At 45.0% G+C, this 19,936-nt stretch overlaps 1 protein-coding gene across 3 annotated transcripts in view; it reads right to left on the bottom strand.

The window, feature by feature from the left end:
• Positions 1–2,933: 2,933 nt before the first annotated feature.
• Positions 2,934–19,936, bottom strand: part of LOC139569999 (RPE-retinal G protein-coupled receptor-like) — a 32,660-nt gene continuing 15,657 nt past the window's right edge. For all 3 annotated transcript variants that reach the window (XM_071391419.1, XM_071391418.1, XM_071391420.1), the window contains exon 7: positions 2,934–4,992. In XM_071391419.1, the coding sequence (XP_071247520.1) occupies positions 4,513–4,992 (480 nt within the window). In that variant the 3' untranslated portion in view covers positions 2,934–4,512. The remainder of the gene's footprint in view (positions 4,993–19,936) is intronic.

Raw genomic sequence — 19,936 nt, 5'->3', positions numbered from 1 at the left:
GGACGCCAAGAAACGTAAAACTGCTGACTCTCTCTACTGCAGTACCGTTGATGTGGATTGGGTCATGTTCCATCCTCTGCTTCCTGAAGTCATGATACCACAATGCCAGTTCACTTACCTCCTCCCTTTAATAGTTTTTTCAAAAATTCATTACAGTTTAAAATGTTCAACAAGTTCAAATTCCAAATTCCAAATAATAAACAATTAAAACAATAAGTAATCAATTCAAATTAAGCAAACCAAAAGGTCAACCAATCAAAAAACATTTTTTAAAGAAACAAAAGCAATCAATCAATCAATCAATCAATCAAAAAAAGCAATCAGAAAAATCTGTCAGTCAATTCAGTCAGTCAGTTAGTCCACAATGTATGTGTCTTTGTGTTGGGGGAGGGGAAGTGGTGGGGTTTGTGCTGGCAGTTGCTGAAAAGCGGTGACAGTTGTGGTCGGTGCTGTGTCTGGGACCAGGAAAACTTGGGTTAGTACTGGTGTTGGGGCCGGGACTAGAAGTCATGCTGGGACCGGGACTGGAGGCCAAGGGTTTGTGCTGGGTCTGGTGCTGGGGACCAGGGAAAAAAACAGGAACCGGGAGCCAGAAACCGGAACTGGGGCTGTTACAGGTGCTGGGTCTGTAGAGGGGAGGAAGGACAACCTGAGGAGCAAGCAGACACACAAGGAAGCCCTAGACCCAGAGGTCAATGTTGGTACTTCCCTGTTGTCTGCTTGCTCCAGGTGAAGTTGTGATCTTTGGTCCCTCCTCCGTGCCTCTTCCGGTGTTCTGGGGCTGGACCTGAGACTGGTGTTGGATCTGCAAAGGGGAGGAAGGACGACCTGAGGAGCGAGCAAACACACCTGGAAGCACAAGACCTGGAGGTCAGTGATGGTACTTTCCTGTGGCCTGCTCGCTCCGGGTGTAGGTCTAGAGCTTTGGTTCTTCCTCTGTGCCTTCTGGTGTGGTGATGAATGGTTCCTGCTTCTGGTCTGGTTCTGTGAGAGGGATAAGAGTTGGGGGAAGAAGGGGGGAAGAGATGGAGAGGGAGCAGAGGTGTGGGGGTGATGGAGGGTATGTCCATCGGCCTGGGCTGGTGTTGGAGGAGGAGCGATGTGATGGCAATGCTGGACGCCGGAGGCTGGAAGACAGAGGGAGCAAACAGGGCCCAGATCCACCTGGGGGAAGCTTTCTATAGGTACCACATTCCATCTATAGATGGATTATGTAGTGGGGAGGCCACCTTGAATACCCATCTGGGGAAAATCTTTCTGTTCGGAGTGTTGTCAGGGTCATGATGATGGGTTATTGGGGGGGAGTTCAGGTCTGATTGATTCATTACATATTTGAATGAGGGCCTCTAGCGGGTCATTTGTGTTGAGTGGTTAATGGCTGTTCACAGGTCTTGACGTGCCTCCCCATTGACTGCCTGTTGAAACCTTGTACTGTACTATCTTGGTGATGGAATGGGGGATGCTGGGAGGGGTGAAGGCGGTTCAGAGGGTCCGAGGGGTCTGGACTGAGGCTGGCTGGCATCAGGGTTTGGGTTCTGGGGTGGTCTTCTGGTCTGGTCTCTTGTTGGTCTGTTGTTTGTCTGGTCTTGTCCGTTTGGAAATGTTTGTCCAGTTTGGGTCGTCATCGTCATCTAAGAACTGGAGTTGTGTAAGCTCTCTCAAAACCGGCTCGCATTTGACCAGGGGTTTGGAGGGGGTGGAGATGGTAAACAAGGGATTTGTTGGGGGTGCAAAGGTGGAGGGGCCGGCGTGGGGGGGGGGGGGCTGTTTCTGAAACATCTTGGGTTGTGCCTGTAGAAAGGTCTGTGTCTTTGATGTTATTGTCTGGTGGAGAGGGTGGAGGGGGTTGGGATTTGGGTTGGTGGCCTTGGCCCTTGCCCTGCCGGCGTAGGAATTGGGGCAGGTTCTGAAGAAATGGTCCCCTTTCCCACACAGGTTGCAGGGGCGTGTGGAGGTACAGTCTGAGGTGGAATGGTTGTCTATACATACCTTGCAGATGATGGCTGTGCAGGCAATGGCCAGATGGCCCAGTTGTTTGAAGTTTCTGCACAGTTTGGGCCTGCCATAGTATTTTATTTATTTATTTAACCTTTATTTAACTAGACAAGTCAGAACTTCTTAGGGCTAGGCTTCCCGCCAGCGGGACACCTGTCGACAACTTCCGGTGAAATTGGAGGGCGCGCAATTCAAATAAATAATCATAAAAATTATGGATATTAAACATTTAGGTACATACAAGTGTCTTATATCGGTTAAAAGCTTAAAGTCTTGTTCATCTAACTGCATTGTCCGATTTACAATAGGCTTTACAGCGGAAGCATGCCATGCGATTGTTTGAGGACGGCGCACCACATCAAAATATTTTTCAACCAGCACAGGCTTCATAAAATCACAAACAGCGATTAAATATTCACTTACTTTTTGAAAATCTTCCTCTGATTTGCAATCCAAAGGTTCCCAGCTACAACATGCATGGTTGTTTTGTTAGATAAAATCCATATTTTATATCCCAAAAAGTTTGTTTAGTTGGCGCCATTGATTTGAGTAATCCACTCGTTCAACATGCAGAGAAAGGAATCCAAAAAGCTACCGCTAAACTTTGTTAAAACAAGTCAAATATGTTTCTATCAAATCCTCAGGTACCCTAAAATGTAATTAAACTATACAATTTCATACGGAAAGAAGTATGCTTAATAGGAAAGCAAAATTAGCAGGTGCGCGTCCTCTTTGTCGCGCACGCACAGACTGACTTCCAACTCTGACTCCCAGTACTAAAACTCAAAATTCTTCCTAATTTGGGAAGAAACAAGCCTGAAACCTTGAACAAAGACTATTGACATCTAGTGGAAGCCATAGGAATTGCAATCTGGGAGCTGGAATTGCATTTGCCCCATAGCTTTCCATTGTAAGAGCATAGGATCTCAACAACAACAAAAAATGTACGGTTGTTTTTTATTTGGATTTTCTCCTACCATATCCATTGTGTTATAGTCTCATACATTATTTTAACATTTCTACAAACTTCAAAGTGTTTTCTATCCAATGGTACCAATTATATGAATATCCTGGCTTCTGGGCCTGAGTAACAGGCAGTTTACTTTGGGCACGCCAGTCAGGCGGAAATTGAGAAAGAAGGAGAAGTCAATTGAACTAATTCTTATTTACAATGACGGCCTACCAAAAGGCAAAAGGCCTCCTGCGGGGACGGAGGCTGGGATTAAAAATTAAGTTAAATTATAGGACAAAACACACATCACGACAAGAGAGACACCACAACACTACATAAAGAGAGACCTAAGACAAAACATAGCATGGCAGCAACACATGACAACACAGCATGGCAGCAACACATGACAACACAACATGGCAGCAACACATGACAACACAACATGGCAGCAGCACAACATGTTAGCAGCACAAAACATGGTACAAACATTATTGGGCACAGACAACAGCACAAAGGGCAAGAAGGTAGAGACAACAATACATCACAAGAATCAGCCACAACTGTCAGTAAGAGTGTCCATGATTGAGTATTTGAATGAAGAGATTGAGATAGTTTGAGTGTTTGTTGCAGCCTGTTCCAGTCGCTAGCTACAGCGAACTGAAAAGAGGAGAGACCCAGGGATGTGTGTGCTTTGGGGACCTTGAACAGAATGTGACAGGCAGAACAGGTGTTGTATGTGGAGGATGAGGGCTGGAGTAGGTATCTCAGATGGGGGGAGTGAGGCCTAAGAGGGTTTTATAAATAAGCATCAACCAGTGAGCCTTGCGACAGATATACAGAGATGACCAGTTTACAGAGGAGTATAGAGTGCAGTGATGTGTACTATAAGGAGCATTGGTGACAAATCTGATGGCCGAATTGTAATGAACATCTAGCCGCTCGAGAGCACCCTTACCTGCCGATCTATAAATTATATCTCTGTAATCTAGCATGGGTAGGATGGTCATCTGAATCAGGGTTAGTTTGGCAGCTGGGATGAAAGAGGAGTGATTACAATAGAGGAAACCAAGTCTAGATTTAACCTTAGCCTGCAGCTTTGATATGTGCTGAGAGAAGGACAGTGTACCGTCTAGCCATACTCCCAAGTACTTGTATGAGGTGACTACCTCAAGCTCTAAACCCTCAGAGGTAGTAATCACACTGGTGGGGAGAGAGGCATTCTTCTTACCAAACCACATGACCTTTGTTTTGGAGATGTTCAGAACAAAGTTAAGGGCAGAGAAAGCTTGTAGTGGTGGACAGAGCCTCTGTTGTTTCCCAGCGTGATGGTGCTGGGGAGGTGTTGGACTTCGCCCACTCCGGTTAGGCCCAATCTTAACATTACTAGCCATTTTCATGCCCCAGTCCAGACGTTGTCTTCGTCCAGGACACTACTAGCCGCTGACTTGAGGGTGGTGAACCTGCTTAACCAAACTTGTATGTCGTAGTTGTGATACTGTACTGTAACTACCTTGAATTCTTCCGTAAAGGGTGTATGCTCTGAGTCTGTTAAACAGGGCTGAATCTTAGCAGTTTCTGAATTTTAACCAAAACTGTTCTAGTAACTGGGGGATCTTGAAACTGGCTACGAATGATTGCTGTGGCCCTGCGAGTTTCACCAGGCAGTTCAGGTCAGATGGCACAAATCCCTCCTCCCTATAGGCTGACTCATTGTTGTTGGTTATCAGGCCTATAACCGTGGTGTCGTCTGCAAACTTTATGATGGAGTTGCTGTCGTGCAAAGCCGTGCAGTCGTGGGTGAACAGGGAGTACAGAAGAGGACTGAGGACACACCCCTGGGGGGCCCCTGTGTTAAGAGTCAGTGTGGGTGAACAGGGAGTACAGAAGAGGACTGAGGACACACCCCTGGGGGCCCCTGTGTTAAGAGTCAGTGTGGAGGAGGTGTTGTTGCCGATCCTCACAGCCTGTGGTCTGCCCGTCAGGAAGTCCAGGATCCAGTTGCAGAGGATGGTGTCCAGACCCCGGGCTCTGAGCTTGGTGATGACCTTGGAGGGAACAATAGTGTTAAATGCTGAACTGTAGTCTGTTAGAGTGGTAGGCAAATTGGAGTGGGTCCAGTGTGCATGGCATGCTGGCCTTGCAGTGGGCCATGATCAGCCTCTCAAAGCACTTCATGATGACCGAGGTGAGCGTGACTGTGTGAATGTCATACCTGGACCATCTTTTGAGATCTCTCTCTCTCTCTCCCTCCCTCCTAGTCCTAAGATTTTTGACATCACAGCCCTCTCTTACCTAATATGAAATCTAGAGCCCAATAAACACAACACTGTATTAATGAACTATACAGCTAAGGCAATGGGGGTTCAGAGGAGGGGAACAGATTTGAGACAGAATATTATATCCTGCCCCGAATACCCAGGCAAAAGGAGACAGTATGTTTCATAAATTATTGATTTGTTCAGTCTGAAACATTGTCCAACTCAGGGGATGGATGTTAATGCAGTGCATTCTGGGAAAACTGGAATGCAGTGATGCAATACAATATTAGAATTGATTATAGTATGATTGACATTCATTTATAGAAGAGTGTCTGTTTTTCAGCAACATGTTTTTCTGCAGCCTCAGGCAACTCTCTCTCCCTCCCTCCTTCTCTCTCTCCCTCCCTCCTTCTCTCTCCTTCTCTCTCTCCCTCCCTCCTTCTCTCTCTCTCTCTCCCTCCATCCTTCTCTCTCTCTCTCCCTCCCTCCTTCTCTCTCTCCCTCCCTCCTTCTCTCTCTCTCCCTCCCTCCTTCTCTCTCTCTCTCTCCTTCTCTCTCTCCCTCTCTCCAGATTGGGCCTCTGTAGGGGTGAGAGATGAGTCCCAGCAGGGAGGATCCTGTGTGATGGAGCCATAAAAACACTACAGGAGCCATTGGATACAGACCAAGACATGGCTGCATTCAGATTGTGAGTTAACCAAATCAAGCAATCTGTATGCTATGAATTACAGTATATAACATATACTCGTTAGCAGACGCTGTCCTCCAAAGCAATTTACAGTCACGTGTTCATACATTTTCCGTATGGATGGCCCCAAGTGACAATTGAACCCTCTACCTTTGGCGTGGCAACTGCCATGCTCTACCTGCTAAGCCACACAGGGCCACAGTGAAAAGGACAGTTTGAATATCAGTACATACCACAAATGCGTATCTTATTTGGGTTGTTATTCCCACAACACGGCAGAATTCAGGCAGTGAGATGACCAAACACTGCAAAATGGCGTTCTTTAACAGAGCATTGAAAATCCAACATATACTGTGGCTGTATTATTTGGTTGTTATTTCCACAACATGGTGGAGTGTGTTAAAAATGTATGAAGATTCTTTCCCTCCCCCCACTGGTTTAATAGCATTCACGCTCGCCAGGTTTCTCGCTGGTTTCTGCCTCTTGTCATAGAGAGCTCACCAAAGGGCCCCACTGTTTTTTTGTTGTTGTGGTGAGGCTCTCCTAATAGTGTAAATGTGGCTAATGAAAAGAACATAGTCAACTTCATACAATGAGGGAGACCTACGCCTCCTTCCTCTGGGGGTAAAAACTTCTTCCTTTCCAGTTTGCGTGTGTGTGTGTACGTGCGTGCGTGCGTGTGTGTGTGGACGTGTTTAACTATTTTTGTGGGGACCAGAAGTCCCTGCTAAGAAGTAGGAATGTCATTAAATGTGTTAATACCTGTTAATACCTGCACAGCTCGACTCTACTGAATACATGCTTTGAAGTGGTTTGAGTAGTGGGCTCAGGGAAAAGAGTTGGAAATAACTTTCAGGCTAAATAAGCTAACACTAAAATGTTGATATACAGTACAAGCATGGGAGCTGGGACTGGGAACCGGAGGTGTTCATGGACAACCTCCTAGTTATCATAACCATGTATGTAAAGTCTGGGTGGCATGTAGCCTAGTGGTTAGAGCATTGGGCCAGTAACTGAAAGGTTTATATATTAGGCTAAATGGGAGCAACGTGGCACAGACATAAAATGGGATACTTCTGACACCCGATTCCTTGTGTAGTGCAATACTCTTAATCAGAGCCATATAGCCTAGAGCCTTCAGACACAACTCTGGACCTCAAAGCCAGTTCCACTGCATTTTTCCAATGTTCATCTCTAATCAGAGACTGATTTAGACCTGGAAGACCAGGTCGGTGAAATTAAATCTCAGATGGAACAGAAAACCAATAGTCTCCGGAGCTCGTAGGGAAAGAGTTGAATACACCTGGCCTACGCTGGCCTGGAACCATGTACAGTAGAAAAAACATACAGCTCTTGGCTAACTCACACAGCTCTTGGCTAACACACACAGCTCTTGGCTAACTCACACAGCTCTTGGCTAACTCACACAGCTCTTGGCTAACTCACACAGCTCTTGGCTAACTCACACAGCTCTTGGCTAACTCACACAGCTCTTGGCTAACTCACACAGCTCTTGGCTAACTCACACAGCTCTTGGCTAACTCACACAGCTCTTGGCTAACTCACCCAGCTCTTGGCTAACTCACACAGCTCTTGGCTAACTCACACAGCTCTTGGCTAACTCACACAGCTCTTGGCTAACTCACACAGCTCTTGGCTAACTCACACAGCTCTTGGCTAACTCACACAGCTCTTGGCTAACTCACACAGCTCTTGGCTAACTCACACAGCTCTTGGCTAACTCACACAGCTCTTGGCTAACTCACACAGCTCTTGGCTAACTCACACAGCTCTTGGCTAACTCACACAGATTTTTTAACCATGTAGGCTAGTTGAGAACAAGTTCTCATTTACAACTGCGACCTGGCCAAGATAAAGCAAAGCACTGCGACACAAACAACAACACAGAGTGGAATAAACAAACATACAGTCAATAACACAATAGAGAAAAAGTCTATATACCGTGTGTGCAAATGAGGTAAGATAAGGGAGATAAGGCAATAAATAGGCCTTAGTGGCGAAATAATTACAATTTAGCAATTAAACACTGGAGTGATAGATGTGCAAAAGATGAATGTACAAGTAGAGATACTTGGGTGCAAAGGAGCAAAAAAATTATAAATAACAGTATGGGGATGAGGTAGTTGGATGGGCTATTTACAGATGGGCTATGTACAGGTGCAGTGATCTGTGAGCTGCTCGGACAGCTGGTGCTTAAAGTTAGTGAGGGAGATATGGGTCTCCAGCTTCAGGGATTTTTGCAGTTCCTTCCAGTCATTGGCAGCAGAGAACTGGAAGGAAAGGTGGCCAAAGGAGAAATTGGCTTTGGGGGTGACCAGTGAGATATATCTGCTGGAGCGCGTGCTACGGGTGGGTGTTGCTATGGTGACTAGTGAGCTGAGATAAGACGGGGCTTTACCTAGCAAAGACTTGTAGATGACCTGGAGCCAGTGGGTTTGGCGACGAATATAAAGTGAGGGCCAGCCAACGAGGGCATACAGGTCGCAGTGGTGGGTAGTATATGGGGCTTTGGTGACAAAACGGATGGCACTGTGATAGACTGCATCCAATTTGCTGAGTAGAGCATTGGAGGCTATTTTGTAAATTACATCGCCGAAGTCAAGGATCGGCAGGATAGTCAGTTTTACGAGGGTATATTTGGCAGCATGAGTGAAGGATGCTTTGTTGCAAAATAGGAAGCCGATTCTAGATTTAATTTTGGATTGGAGATGTTTGATGTGAGTCTGGAAGGAGAGTTTACAGTCTAACCAGACACCTAGGTATTTGTAGTTGTCCACATATTCTAAGTCAGAACCGTCCAGAGTAGTGATCTTGGACGGGCGGGCAGGTGCGGGCAGCGATTGGTTGAAGAGCATGCATTTAGTTTTACTTGCATTTAAGAGCAGTTGGAGGCCACGGAAGGAGAGTTGTATGACATTGAAGCTCGTCTGGAGGTTAGTTAACACAGTGTCCAAAGAAGGGCCAGATGTATACAGAATGGTGTCGTCTGCGTAGAGGTGGTTTAGAGAATCACCAGCAGCAAGAGCGACATCATTGATGTATACATGGAAAAGAGTCGGCCCGAGAATTGAACCCTGTGGCGCCCTCCGATTTGACACACTGAACTCTGTCTGAGAAGTAGTTGGTGAACCAGGCGAGGCAGTCATTTGAGAAACCAAGGCTGTTGAGTCTGCCGATAAGAATGTGGTGATTGACAGAGTCGAAAGCCTTGGCCAGGTCGATGAATACAGCTGCACAGTATTGTCTCTTATCGATGATAGGACCTTGAGCGTGGCTGAGGTGCACCCATGACCAGCTCGGAAACCAGATTGCATAGCGGAGAAGGTACGGTGGGATTCGAAATGGTCGGTGATCTGTTTGTTGTTTGGCTTTCAAAGACTTTAGAAAGGCAGGGTTGGATGGATATAGGTCTATAACAGTTTGGGTCTAGAGTGTCTCCCCCTTTGAAGAGGGCTTTCCAATCTTTGGGGATCTTAGACGATATGAAAGAGAGGTTGAACAGGGTAGTAATAGGGGTTGCAACAATTTCAGCTGATAATTTTAGAAAGATAGGGTCCAGATTGTATAGCCCTGCTGATTTGTAGGGGTCCAGATTTTGCCGCTCTCTCAGGAACATCAGCTGTCTGGATTTGGGTGAAGGAGAAATGGGGTGGGGGGGGATCTTGACTACACTGTAAAAAAATAAATAATGTAAATTACTGGCAGCACAATAGCGAGTAGGTTACTGTACATTTACAGTAAATGACTAGCAGCACAGAAGCCAGTAAATTACTGTCGATTTACAGGACCTTTACTGTAACACAAATGTACAGCATATTACTGGAACACCTGACTACAGTAACATGCTGTATTTCTAGAATTTACAGTGCATTACTGGAAGCACAGTGGTTACTAAACTGTTGCATATTTACAGTGCAGGCAGCTAGTGTCAACGACGGGCAGTATTTCTGTTGAATGTATTTGATATAGGTATTTCAGTACTTTCAATACCTACTTTGTCATTTTGTATTTCACTGGCCTGAACTACAATTCACGAGGTCTATTTTGTAAAAGTTTAAGTAGAATACATGTGTTCTGTACTGTCAAATATAATATATGCCTCTTAACTTCAACATTCTCAGTAACGGTAACAATCTTTTTACTTGCTATGCCTGTGGTATATGCTTGTTTATGTTAGTTTAATACATTGACTGTAAGTCGCTCTGGATAAGAGTGTCTGCTAAACGACCAAAATGTAAATGTAAAAAAATGAACACTTGAAAAGCACTGTGGGTATTATTCTAATAAGCTACGCCCCCAAACAAGGCCAAGTCATGGCAAGTAAAACGTTTCTGTAACCGTTACGAGGGATGTTGCTGTAGTTAAGGACGCGTTGGTCTTCAACATATCCTGTATTTGTAACAAGATACTTTTTGAAAATATGTTAATGAGACAAAGATTATTTTGCAGCTCACAACATTTTCTCACAATGCACCATAATTCACAGTATGCTGCTGTAAATATACAGCAAAACAGGTAATGCAGTACTGTATAGAATTACAGTAGCTAACTGTGAAAGGTTTTTCTGTAAATTTACAGTGTAGGCCTCAAATAACACGCTATGGACCAAGTTTGTGTGTGTGTGTGTGTGTGTGTGTGTGTGTGTGTGTGTGTGTGTGTGTGTGTGTGTGTGTGTGTGTGTGTGTGTGTGTGTGTGTGTGTGTGTGTGTGTGTTTTCCTGCTACAGACACACAGACAGACTTACACATGATATAAAGCATGTGCTTTCACAGTCAGATCGACTTTGAGAAATTCAATTCCACTCAGCATTGGACAGCTAGTGGTTGTGGATGGAATGGGTTTTGGAGTGAGGACCATCCATTGCTCTCAGTGGGGATGATGTGTCACATTACCATGAATAGTGAATGGAATCTGATACAGTGGGCTCTGAGTCTCTGGCAGTGTGATTTGTATTTTTGTCCTCCTCTCTTTCCTCCCTCGCTCCTTTATCTTTCATTTTCACTCTGACCTTCCATTGCTTGCACACTCATTTTGGAGTCCTTAACCTAAACACATTTTCTGTCTCCTCTCCTCGCCTCTCCTCTCCTCTCCTCTCCTCTCCTCTCCTCTCCTCTCCTCTCCTCTCCTCTCCTCTCCTCTCCTCCTCCCCTCCTCCCTTCTCTTCTCTTCTCTTCTCTTCTCTTCTCTTCTCTTCTCTTCTCTTCTCTTCTCTTCTCTTCTCTTCTCTCCTCTCTTCTCCTCTCTTCTCCTCTCCTCTCCTCTTCTCTTCTCCTCTCCTCGCCTCTCCTCGCCTCTCCTCCTCTACCTTGGGTATCTAATCAATTTCTGGAACAGGGAGGACGGCACTGAGCTCTCAAAAAGAGTCTAACTAATTCATAGCTGGGGAATAAATGGATGTTTCTCAGCTTTTCTCTGCTTCATATATTAAGACTCCATATGAGCATGTGATACACAACACAAGTACAAACAGAGAAAGACAGAATGATCGCTTCACATCTAGATGTGTTTTTCTTTACGTTTCTGACAGCTACTCCTTCAATTGAGAAGCCTCACATCTCTTCTGGACAGGGGGTCCTAGAAGTGACATTGATTCAATCCACATCGCATAAGTATCTCAGTTCCCGCGTTCGCGGAGACGACATTCACGTTAAGCTCTGCATATGTCGGCTCAATCGGAAATTGCCTTTACATTTTAACACGGATTGTCCGCGATAGCGGATTCAAATCCAGCCCTAAATTACCCAGTGATGAATAAATGGGTTAATGAATAAATTGTTCTTACGGGATAGAAATGTTCATTCTACTCAGTATAATTATGTTACGCATGTAACCGCTGCATCTGTGTATCACACAACACACACAAACACACACACACACACTGATCAACAACAACGTCATGTGTCCCCCTTAGTTACGGCGTCGTTACGTGTGTGTGTGTGTGTGTGTGTGTGTGTTAGTGCGGTCACGTGTGTGTGTGTGTGTCTGCTGCCTAGTGGGGAAGGAAGCCTCAGTCAAAGAGTACACACACACACATGACCGCACTAACACACACACACACACACACACACACACACACACACACACACACACACACACACACACACACACACACACACACACACACACACACACACACACACACACACACACAGAAAGGGAATTTCCTACTGTGTGGATATTAATGTAATACAATTAGTAGTAATGATGACCTCACTGCACTACTAAGTGTACTGGCCATGCTGGCTTTATGGATTTATTATTTTAAGGGGTAGATCAGCTTTAATATTGCAGATAGGTTGTGGCTTCTATCAATGTAATTGTCTGCATCATTTCCAATCCGCCATATATGTTTTTGTAAATGTATACAGTGCATTCGGAAACTATTCAGACCCCTTTTCACATTTTTTTATGTTACAGCCTTATTCTGAAATGTATTCATTTTATTTAATACCTCATCAATCTACACACAATACCCCGTAATGACAAAGCAAAAACAGGTGTTTAGAAATGTTTGCAATTTTATTAAAAATAAAAACAGAAATACTTTATAACACAGAAGTATTCAGACCCACCCTTTGCTTTGAGACTCGAAATTGATCTCAGGTACATCCTGTTTCCATGAATCATCCCTGAGATTTTGATTGGAGTCCATCTGTGGTAAATTCAATTGATTGAACATGGTGTGGAAAGGCACCTGTCTATATAAGGTCCCACAGTTTAAGGTGCATGTCAGAGCAAAAACCAAGCCATGAGGTTGAAGGAATTGTCCTTAGAGCTCCGAGACTGGATTGTGTCGATGCACAGATCTGGCGAAGAGTACTGAAAAATATCTGCAGTGTTGAAGATCGTCAAGAACACAGTGGCCTCCATCATTCTTAAATGGAAGAAGTTTGGAACCACCAAGACTCTTCCTGGAGCTGGCCTCCCCGGCCAAACTGAGCAATCGGGGGAGAAGGGCCTTGGTCAGGGAGGTGACCAAGAACACGATGGTCACTCTGACAGAGCTCCAGAGTTCCTCTGTGGAGATGTTAGAACCTTCCAGAATGACAACTATCTCTGCAGCATTCCACCAATCAGGTCGTTGTGGTAGAGTAGCCAGACAAAAGCCACTCCTCAGTAAAAGGCACATGACAGCCCGCTTGGAGTTTGCCAAAAACATCTAAAGGACTCTCAGAACATGAGAAACAAGATTCTCTGGTCTGATGAAACCAAGATTGAACTATTTGGCCTGAACGCCAGGTGTCACGCCTGGAGAAAACCTGGTTTTGAAGCATGGTGGTGGCAGCATCATGCTGTGGGGATGTTTTTCAGAGGCAGGGACTGGGAAACTATTCAGGATCGAGGGAAAGATAAACTGAGCGAATAATTTATGAAAAACTTCTCCAGAGCACTCAGGACCTTAGACTGGGGCGAAGGTTCACCTTCCAACAGGACAACGACCATAAGCACACAGCCAACACAATGCAGGAGTGGCTTTGGGACAAGTCTCTGAATGTCCTTGAGTAGCCCAGCCAGAGCCCGGACTTGAACCCAATCGAACATCTCTGGAGAGACCTGAAAATTGCTCTCCAACCTGACAGAGTTTGAGAGGATCTGCAGAGAAGAATGGGAGAAACTCCACAAATACAGGTCTGCCAAGCTTGTAGCGTCATACCCAAGAAAAATCAAGGCTGCAATCGCTGTCAAAGGTGATTCAACAAAGTACTGAGTAAGGGGTCTGAATATTTATGTCAATTTGACATTTCAGTTTTTTATTTTTAACACATTTTCACATTTTTCCAAAAACCTGTTTTTGCTTTGTCATTATGGGGTACTGTGTGTAGATTGATGAGGGAAAAAACGATTTAATCAATTTTAGAATAAGGCTGTAACGTAACAAAATGTGGAAAATGTGAAGGGGTCTGAATACTTTCCGTATTCTATATATATACACTGCTCAAAAAAATAAAGGGAACACTTAAACAACACAATGTAACTCCAAGTCAATCACACTTCTGTGAAATCAAACTGTCCACTTAGGAAGCAACACTGATTGACAATAAATTTCACATGCTGTTGTGCAAATGGAATAGACAAAAGGTGGAAATTATAGGCAATTAGCAAGACACCCCCAAAAAAGGAGTGATTCTGCAGGTGGTGACCACAGACAACTTCTCAGTTCCTATGCTTCCTGGCTGATGTTTTGGTCACTTTTGAATGCTGGCGGTGCTCTCACTCTAGTGGTAGCATGAGACGGAGTCTACAACCCACACAAGTGGCTCAGGTAGTGCAGTTCATCCAGGATGGCACATCAATGCGAGCTGTGGCAAAAAGGTTTGCTGTGTCTGTCAGCGTAGTGTCCAGAGCATGGAGGCGCTACCAGGAGACAGGCCAGTACATCAGGAGACGTGGAGGAGGCCGTAGGAGGGCAACAACCCAGCAGCAGGACCGCTACCTCCGCCTTTGTGCCAGGAGGTGCACTGCCAGAGCCCTGCAAAATGTCCTCCAGCAGGCCACAAATGTGCATGTGTCTGCTCAAACGGTCAGAAACAGACTCCATGAGGGTGGTATGAGGGCCCGACGTCCACAGGTGGGGGTTGTGCTTACAGCCCAGCACCGTGCAGGACGTTTGGCATTTGCCAGAGAACACCAAGATTGGCAAATTCGCCACTGGTGCCCTGTGCTCTTCACAGATGAAAGTAGGTTCACACTGAGCACATGAGCACATGTGACAGAGTCTGGAGACGCCGTGGAGAACGTTCTGCTGCCTGCAACATCCTCCAGCATGACCGGTTTGGCGGTGAGTCAGTCATGGTGTGGGGTGGCATTTCTTTGTGGGGCCGCACAGCCCTCCATGTGCTCGCCAGAGGTAGCCTGACTGCCATTAGGTACCGAGATGAGATCCTCAGACCCCTTGTGAGACCATATGCTGACACATGCACATTTGTGGCCTGCTGGAGGTCATTTTGCAGGGCTCTGGCAGTGCACCTCCTTGCACAAAGGCGGAGGTAGCGGTCCTGCTGCTGGGTTGTTGCCCTCCTACGGCCTCCTCCACGTCTCCTGATGTACTGGCCTGTCTCCTGGTAGCGCCTCCATGCTCTGGACACTACGCTGACAGACACAGCAAACCTTTTTGCCACAGCTCGCATTGATGTGCCATCCTGGATGAACTGCACTACCTGAGCCACTTGTGTGGGTTGTAGACTCCGTCTCATGCTACCACTAGAGTGAGAGCACCGCCAGCATTCAAAAGTGACCAAAACATCAGCCAGGAAGCATAGGAACTGAGAAGTTGTCTGTGGTCACCACCTGCAGAATCACTCCTTTTTTGGGGGTGTCTTGCTAATTGCCTATAATTTCCACCTTTTGTCTATTCCATTTGCACAACAGCATGTGAAATTTATTGTCAATCAGTGTTGCTTCCTAAGTGGACAGTTTGATTTCATAGAAGTGTGATTGACTTGGAGTTACATTGTGTTGTTTAAGTGTTCCCTTTATTTTTTTGAGCAGTGTATATAGATCAAATGTAATTTTGAGTATTTTACTTTGCAAGGCATAATTTACATTAATTAAATTTAAACAGTCATGGTCCCCTGCAGGTTTTGTTTAGTTCCAGGTTTGTTCAAAGGACATCCCTAAGGACGTTTTTAGGACGTTCTTAGAACGTTGTGTCATGATACCCTGGAGCTTTTTGTCTAGTTGCGGTGAAAATATGGTAAATCTACAAAAAGTTCCTGTATTTTTACAGATAAATTAAGTCATTTTTGTTAAAGGACAGTAGGCTGCTGACTTGTGACTCAACCGCACTTGGGATTGGAACTTACACTCTCGTGGTTGTTGTTAGCTACCGGAAGTTCCTGCTGCACCACCAGGTCTGTGGACATAATGGAGATTGGCAAGAATACATTTCTGAAAAAAAGTTGCAGTAAAAATAAAGTAAATATATACAACAACTTGAAGGCGTTATTTCGATACAATGACAGTATGCTGCTGTATTCTGATTTGAATTACTGTAAAATCTTATACTGTGACCACAATTGGGACTCAGCCTTAAATGGAATTTGAACTCATAATCGATTGGTCACTAGCAACTTGAAACTTCCTGCTACAGTGCAGCTACATCACCAGATCTGTGAGCTTGAAAGAGGTACGACCACAGACTTATTGGCAAGAGTCCATGTCCGCACTATGCTAAAAGATTCCCAGAATCAAATAAATAATTATCCAATTATTACCACCAACATAACATCAGCGTTAAACTAGCAGTGCTCAAGGACACTTGACGTAGAGTATACATCAATTCTTTGGAGATTTGAACTTGCTTAATACTGTTTTGAAGTGCATCGATGTTTCTGCAGTGCCACCACGTTCATACTTACTACTTGGAACACATATTAACACACTCGCAAACATGAAGGTTATGGTTAGGGTACACTACAGTGTTGTTGCCTGCGGTACAAAAAGGTCAAAGGTAAACTTCACAGGTACACAAACTAACTCAAATGGTGTAGTTCGGTACCTTGTAGTAGTGATGTGAAACCGAGGCTTTCTGAACAAATTGTCCCAAAAAACGATGAATTACTCAGAGCTTCATTATCAGTTCACAATGCACATTAGTGACATCTGCTGGTAAGCAATAAATAGCAGCGTGTGATTATCAGATAGATGTTGAGGTTTCTTCACTACTGTATTTGTCAGAACTCCGTGACACAGCGATAAGTCGTTGGCTTTAGTAGCCTATAATCAGTTGGAATAGCAGGTTCGCATCTTACATCATGCTTCCCTTTGTTGATTTCGATATTACTATAATATATTTCTGGCATTATTTAGGATGCTTAAGACATAAGTTTATACTATACTAAATAAAACACATGATTTGAACAACAGTGCAGAAAGTGTAGTTTCACATAATAAAATGTTGTTTATTTTACCTTCATTTCACTAGGCAAGTCAGTTAAGAACTAATTCTTATTTTCAATGACGGCCTAGGAACAGTGGGTTAACTGCCTTGTTCAGGGGCAGAACAACAGATTTTTACTTTGTCAGCTCGGGGATTCGATCTAGCGACCTTTAGGTTACTTGGCCAATGTTAAATGGTGTGCCTTCAACGGGATATGACTACATACGCTCACATCCCTGAATGATCCATAGTTCCCTACTCTACCTGCTGGGATACCGGTCATGTGAAACTGTCTTTACAAAATCCTAACTATATTTCTATGTTCAGTGTCAAGTAGAGGTTGGTGTTTTGAAAGCAGCTTGGAATCAAAGAAAGCACCGGAACCCACAACTAAATCAGTGGGATCTCACATTTTCCATCAAACGGTTTGAAAGAGCATGTGATCAAACAAAGCTTTGATGACGTATTTCTGATAAAGTGATACACGCATCGTCACACTGCTTCAACGCTGCTTAGTGATTTCGACGCATGCCTCGGAGCTACGGTATCATTCTAGATATCATTCTAGGTATAATTCTAGATCACCTGCACTCAACACACAGAGACACATACAAAGCTCTCCCTTCTCCCTCCATTTGGTAAATCTGACCACAATTCTATCCTCCTGATTCCTGGTTACAAGCAGAAATTAAAGCAGGAAGCACCAGTGACTCGGTCTATAAAAAAGTGGTCAGATGAAGCAGATGCTAAACTACAGGACTGTTTTGCTAGCACAGACTGGAACATGTTCCGGGATTCTTCCGATGGCATTGAGTAGTACCCAACATCAGTCACTGGCTTTATCAATAAGTGCATTGAGGAAGTCGTCCCCACAGTGACTGTACGTACATACCCCAACCAGAAGCCATGGATTACAGGCAACATTCGCACTGAGCTAAAGGGTAGAGCTGCCGCTTTCAAGGTGCAGGACTCTAACCCGGAAGCTTATAAGAAATCCTGCTATGCCCTCCGACGAACCATCAAACAGGCAAAGTGCCAATACAGGGCTAAGATTGAATCATGCTACACCGACTCCGACGCTCGTCGAATGTGGCAGGGCTTGCAAACTATTAAAGACTACAAAGAGAAGCACAGCCGCAAGCTGCCCAGTGACACGAGCCTATCAGACGAGCTAAATCACCTCTATGCTCACTTCGAGGCAAGCAACACTGAGGCATGCATGAGAGCATCAGCTGTTCCGGACAACTGTGTGATCACGTTCTCCGTAGCCGACGTGAGTAATACCTTTAAACAGGTCAACATTCACAAGGCCGCGGGGCCAGACGGATTACCAGGACGTGTGCTCCGGGCATGTGCTGACCAACTGACAAGTGTCTTTACTGACATTTTCAACAAGTCCCTGTCTGAGTCTGTAATACCAACATGTTTCAAGCAGACCACCATAGTCCCTGTGCCCAAGAACACCAAGGTAACCTGCCTAAATGACTACCGACCCATAGCACTCATGTCTGTAGCCATGAAGTGCTTTGAAAGGCTGGTAATGGCTCACATTAACACCATCATCCCAGAAACACTAGACCCACTCCAATTTGCATACTGCCCAAACAGATCCATAGATGATGCAATCGCTATTGCACTCCACACTGCCCTTTCCCACCTGGACAAAAGGAACACCTTCGTGAGAATGCTATTCATACAGCTCAGTGTTCAACACCATAGTACCCTCAAAGCTCATCACTAAGCTACGGATCCTGGGACTAAACACCTCCCTCTGCAACTGGATCCTGGACTTCCTGATGGGCCACCCCCAGGTGGTGAGGGTAGGTAGCAACACATCCGCCACGCTGATCCTCAACACTGGAGCCCCTCAGAGATACGTGCTCAGTCCCCTCCTGTACTCCCTGTTCACCCACGACTGCGTGGCCAGGCACGACTACAATGCCATCATTAAGTTTGCTGGCGACATAACAGTGGTAGGCCTGATCACCGACAGCCTATAGGGAGGAGGTCAGAGACCTGGCCGGGTGGTGCCAGAATAACAACCTCTCCCTCAACGTAATCAAGACAAAGGAGATGATTTGTCGACTACAGGAAAAGGAGGACCGAGCATGACCTCATTCTCATCAACGGGGCTGTAGTGGAGCATGTTGAGAGCTTCAAGTTCCTTGGTGTCCACATCACCAACAAACTAGAATGGTCCAAACACACCAAGACAGTCGTGAAGAGGGCACGACAAAGCCTATTCCCCCTCAGGAAACTAAAAAGATTTGGCATGCGCCCTCAGATCCTCAAAAGGTTCTACAGCTGCAACATCGAGAGCATCCTGACTGGTTGCATAACTGCCTGGTACAGCAACTGCTCGGCTTCCGACCGCAAGGCGCTACAGAGGGTAGTGCGTCCCATCCAGGACCTCTACACCAGACGGTGTCAGAGGAAGGCCCTAAAAATTATCAAAGACCCCAGCCACTCCAGTCATAGACTGTTCTCTCTACTACCGCATGGCAAGCGGTACCGGAGTGCCAAGTCTAGGACAAAAAGGCTTCTCAACAGCTTTTACCCCCAAGCCATATGACTCCTGAACAGGTAACCAAATGGCTACCCGGACTATTTGCATTGTCCCGCCCCAACCCCTCTTTTACGCTACTGCTACTCTCTGTTTATCATATATGCATAGTCACTTTAACCATACCTACATGTACATACTACCTCCTTTTTCACTGTCTTTTTTACTGTTGTTTTTATTTCTTTACTTATCTATTGTTCACCTGATACCTATTTTTTTACTTAAAAATTGCACTGTTGGTTAGGGCCTGTAAGTAAGCTTTTCACTGTAAGGTCTACAGTACACCTGCTGTTTTCGGTGCACGTGACAAATAAACTTTGATTTGATAATGGGACATTTTGAATGTAATTTAAGATCATTAAATTATTATTATATTACAATTATATATAATTACTCTTTGATATGTGGGGCTCATTAGCATATTTGGCGGCGTGGTTACATACATGTCTATTTTTACCAACTGTCTGTAGAAGTGTTGTGGGAGTTTAAGTATTTGATAGCTATGCCAGCACAAATGGAGTACTTAGTTCACATGGTCTGTTCTGTAAATTAAGAGAATGTGTTAGTAATGCTGTGATTA

This window comes from Salvelinus alpinus, chromosome 3 (assembly GCF_045679555.1).
Source record: "Salvelinus alpinus chromosome 3, SLU_Salpinus.1, whole genome shotgun sequence".
Taxonomy (NCBI): Eukaryota; Metazoa; Chordata; class Actinopteri; order Salmoniformes; family Salmonidae; genus Salvelinus; species Salvelinus alpinus.
The sequence above is the reverse complement of the archived record's forward strand: the minus strand, read 5'-3'. Positions and strand labels throughout refer to the sequence as shown.